Here is a 2812-nt window from a genome sequence, read left to right as displayed (position 1 = left end):
AACTTCCGCCTCCAAAACAGGCCCCGAAATGGCCTCAAATCAAAAAAACAAGGTCGCCCTCGCAGCATATACTGCCCTCTTGCTTCACCGCGAAGGGCGTCTCAACCTGAGACAATGCACTCCTGCACTTTCCGGCTGTGCTACCTGCAGAGATCTGCTCCCAAAACAGAAAATGAAAGCAACACTGCTCCTCTTACCAGAACACCGCGAGATTGGCTTGCTTTCTTGAGCTCCTTACCACGAACAAGGCTCTGATACCATGTCAAGATTGTGGGAGAGAAGGAAGGAGTCTCACTTGTAGCTTTCTTGCTTGCACAATGGGGGAAGACACACAAGGGTGGAGGCTGAAAACAGTTTTCCTCTTCTTAGTTGTATAAGCCAAAAGAACTCAAGTACAAAGAAATAGAAGAACCCTCTATATGGGTCTCAAACCAAACTCAACTAACTAAGGTGGCATACTAATTGAGCCACGAACTAGAGTAGATAAGGATAGCTATCATGTAGCTATTATTCATGGGCGGTGTACCAACCGCGTCTGCAACTGACAAGTCGGTGACATAAATACACAATGGTCACCCTGGTGTATCACGAGTGGAGCTCGATATCTCAACATGCAGGCTCTCAGGAACACGGATGCTCTAACAGCATGGACAAATCAAAGAAAGGAACTCTGTATAGTGCATTTGATAAGTCATCAATGCTAGAGTTGCACTTGAAATGTACACAAGCTTTCATTGCTTGTAGGATATCTTTGAATGTAATGAGAAATCCCTTATTTCAAGATGTTTTGATGTCTCTTGCAAAGCCTGGGTTTGTTTTTCCGGACTACAATAAGATGTGCACAGAGTACTTAGACAAAGTCAAAGGTGGACTTGAGCAAAGCTTGAAGCGTTCTATCCTTGATTATGTACCTGTCTACGGATGCACCATAGCTATTGATGGATGGATAGATTGCAAGAAGAGGCCTCTAATAAATATCATGTGTATATGTCCAAGGGGGTCAATGTTTTTGGATGCAATAGATACATCTCTTAAAGAGAAAACCTCCATGTATATTTCAAAGATATATGAGAGGGCTATTGCACATGTTGGAGGACCTGTTAATGTCACATCTATAAAGACTGATAATGCCTCTAACTATAAAGAAGCAGGGATGATTATACAAGAGAACTACAAAGAGATTACATGGGTTCCTTGCGCTACACACTCAGTCAGTTTACTCCTCAAGGATATAGGGAAAATGAGTTTTATTAAACTTACTTTAGTAGAGGCACATCATGTGGTTAAGTGCATCAGGAGCATCAATTTACGTATGTACTCTTTCACACAAGGTCGGAAAAAGTATTATGCATATTTTGTGCTACATGCTTTGCTACTGCTTATTATGTCCTTGAATGTTTATTGGAAGTGGGAGATGCATTGAGGGAAACAATTGCAGATGGACAATAGGTTGGATGGGTCACTAAGCATTAGATGCATGCACTTACAGCAACGAAATGCGCAGCAACAATCAGCTCACATGCATTTTGGGTCAAGGTGGACAAAATTGTGAGTGTCACTAAGCCATTTGTAGAATTGCTAACAGTTGTGGACAGTGACAAATTTGTACTTGGTAAAGTATACTGGCTCATGTCTGAAGCAATACGCAAGGTAAAAGCATTTGAAAAATTGAAGCCTGTAGAGCGTAAAGAGATAGCCAATTGTGCAGAAAGACGATGGGCAATGATGCACACTCTCCTACATGGCGTTGCATTCATGCTAGATCCTTCGTTTCAATTGCATGATCAAACAAAGAATGATGAGGTGACTCGAAATTTCCACTTTGTGTGTGCCCAGATGTTGCCTGGGGAAGATGGAAAACGTGCATTTTATGGTCGCATATGGTTTTTTGGTAGAGAGGGAAAGTTTAGTGACAAGTGGTGTTTAGATGCCATTACATGCTTAAGTCCACTTGTTTGGTGGAATGAGTATGGTTCTAATGAAGTAGAGCTTCAACATGTGGCAAGAAGGATATTATCAGTGGCAACATCTTCAGGTAGTTGTGAGCAAAATTGGTCTGCATATGATTTCATTCATACTAAGAGGCGTAATCGTTTAAAAGCTTCAAGGGCAAGAGACTTAGTGTACTACTTTTGTAATATGCGACTGCTTCATAGGTCGTCATCAATTGCAACTCGTATTACACATGCAGAAGGGAAGCCACATCCAAAACGAATGCACGAGGTTGTTTCTAAAGACCAAGGTTCAAAGTCTGAGAACGAATGGGAGGTTGATTCAACTAATTCCGATGTGGATGATATAGTCCCTGCTATTGACAGAGTGAAGACAACATAACATGCATTAAAGACTAAAAAAACATAGCAGGGGAAAAGAATAGTATAAACGATACATTAGACAGAATCTCAAAATTATATTCCATGTATCAAGTCTTGAAATTGAATACCAAGATATATACAAAAGTTGTCTATATATCAACAAGTCTTAATCCAAATTTACAAAATCACGAGTTTGTGTGAGCTTATCAACTACAAAAGTATCGCCAATTATAGGAGGTGGAGGAGCATGTGCATCCTCATATCTCTTGCATACTCCTCTTAGTCATTGATTCTCTAACTCCATTTCAACTATTCTCAACTCTAGCTCATGGACGCAAGTTACCATAGTGTCTACGGTGAGTCCTTGTGTCACTAAAGTCATGCCTTCAGTTGCAAAATTCATTAAGATGTCGTGGTCGTTGGTGGTGAGTACCACAGGCTTTGTCCGCTTCAATTCTATGCCCATCTCTCTTGCCCGCTTTCGATCGACGGGATGA

At 41.0% G+C, this 2812-nt stretch overlaps 1 protein-coding gene across 1 annotated transcript; it reads left to right on the top strand.

The window, feature by feature from the left end:
* The first annotated feature begins 1473 nt into the window (after positions 1 to 1473).
* Positions 1474 to 2334, top strand: LOC148023327 (uncharacterized). Its single transcript, XM_087695356.1, has one exon. It carries the CDS (start codon positions 1474 to 1476, stop codon positions 2332 to 2334), a length of 861 nt encoding a protein of 286 aa, XP_087551482.1.
* Positions 2335 to 2812: the final 478 nt, after the last annotated feature.

Source organism: Lygodium microphyllum, chromosome 16 (genome assembly GCF_053477565.2).
Source record: "Lygodium microphyllum isolate KBCC chromosome 16, Lygodium_microphyllum_v1.1.10, whole genome shotgun sequence".
NCBI lineage: Eukaryota > Viridiplantae > Streptophyta > Polypodiopsida > Schizaeales > Lygodiaceae > Lygodium > Lygodium microphyllum.
Note: the sequence above shows the minus strand (reverse complement) of the source record. Positions and strands in the feature narration are given on the sequence as shown.

Excerpts from the sequence above, each read along its gene's own strand:
- LOC148023327 (XM_087695356.1), top strand. The coding sequence starts at position 1,474 with ATGCATGCACTTACAGCAACGAAATGCGCAGCAACAATCAGCTCACAT.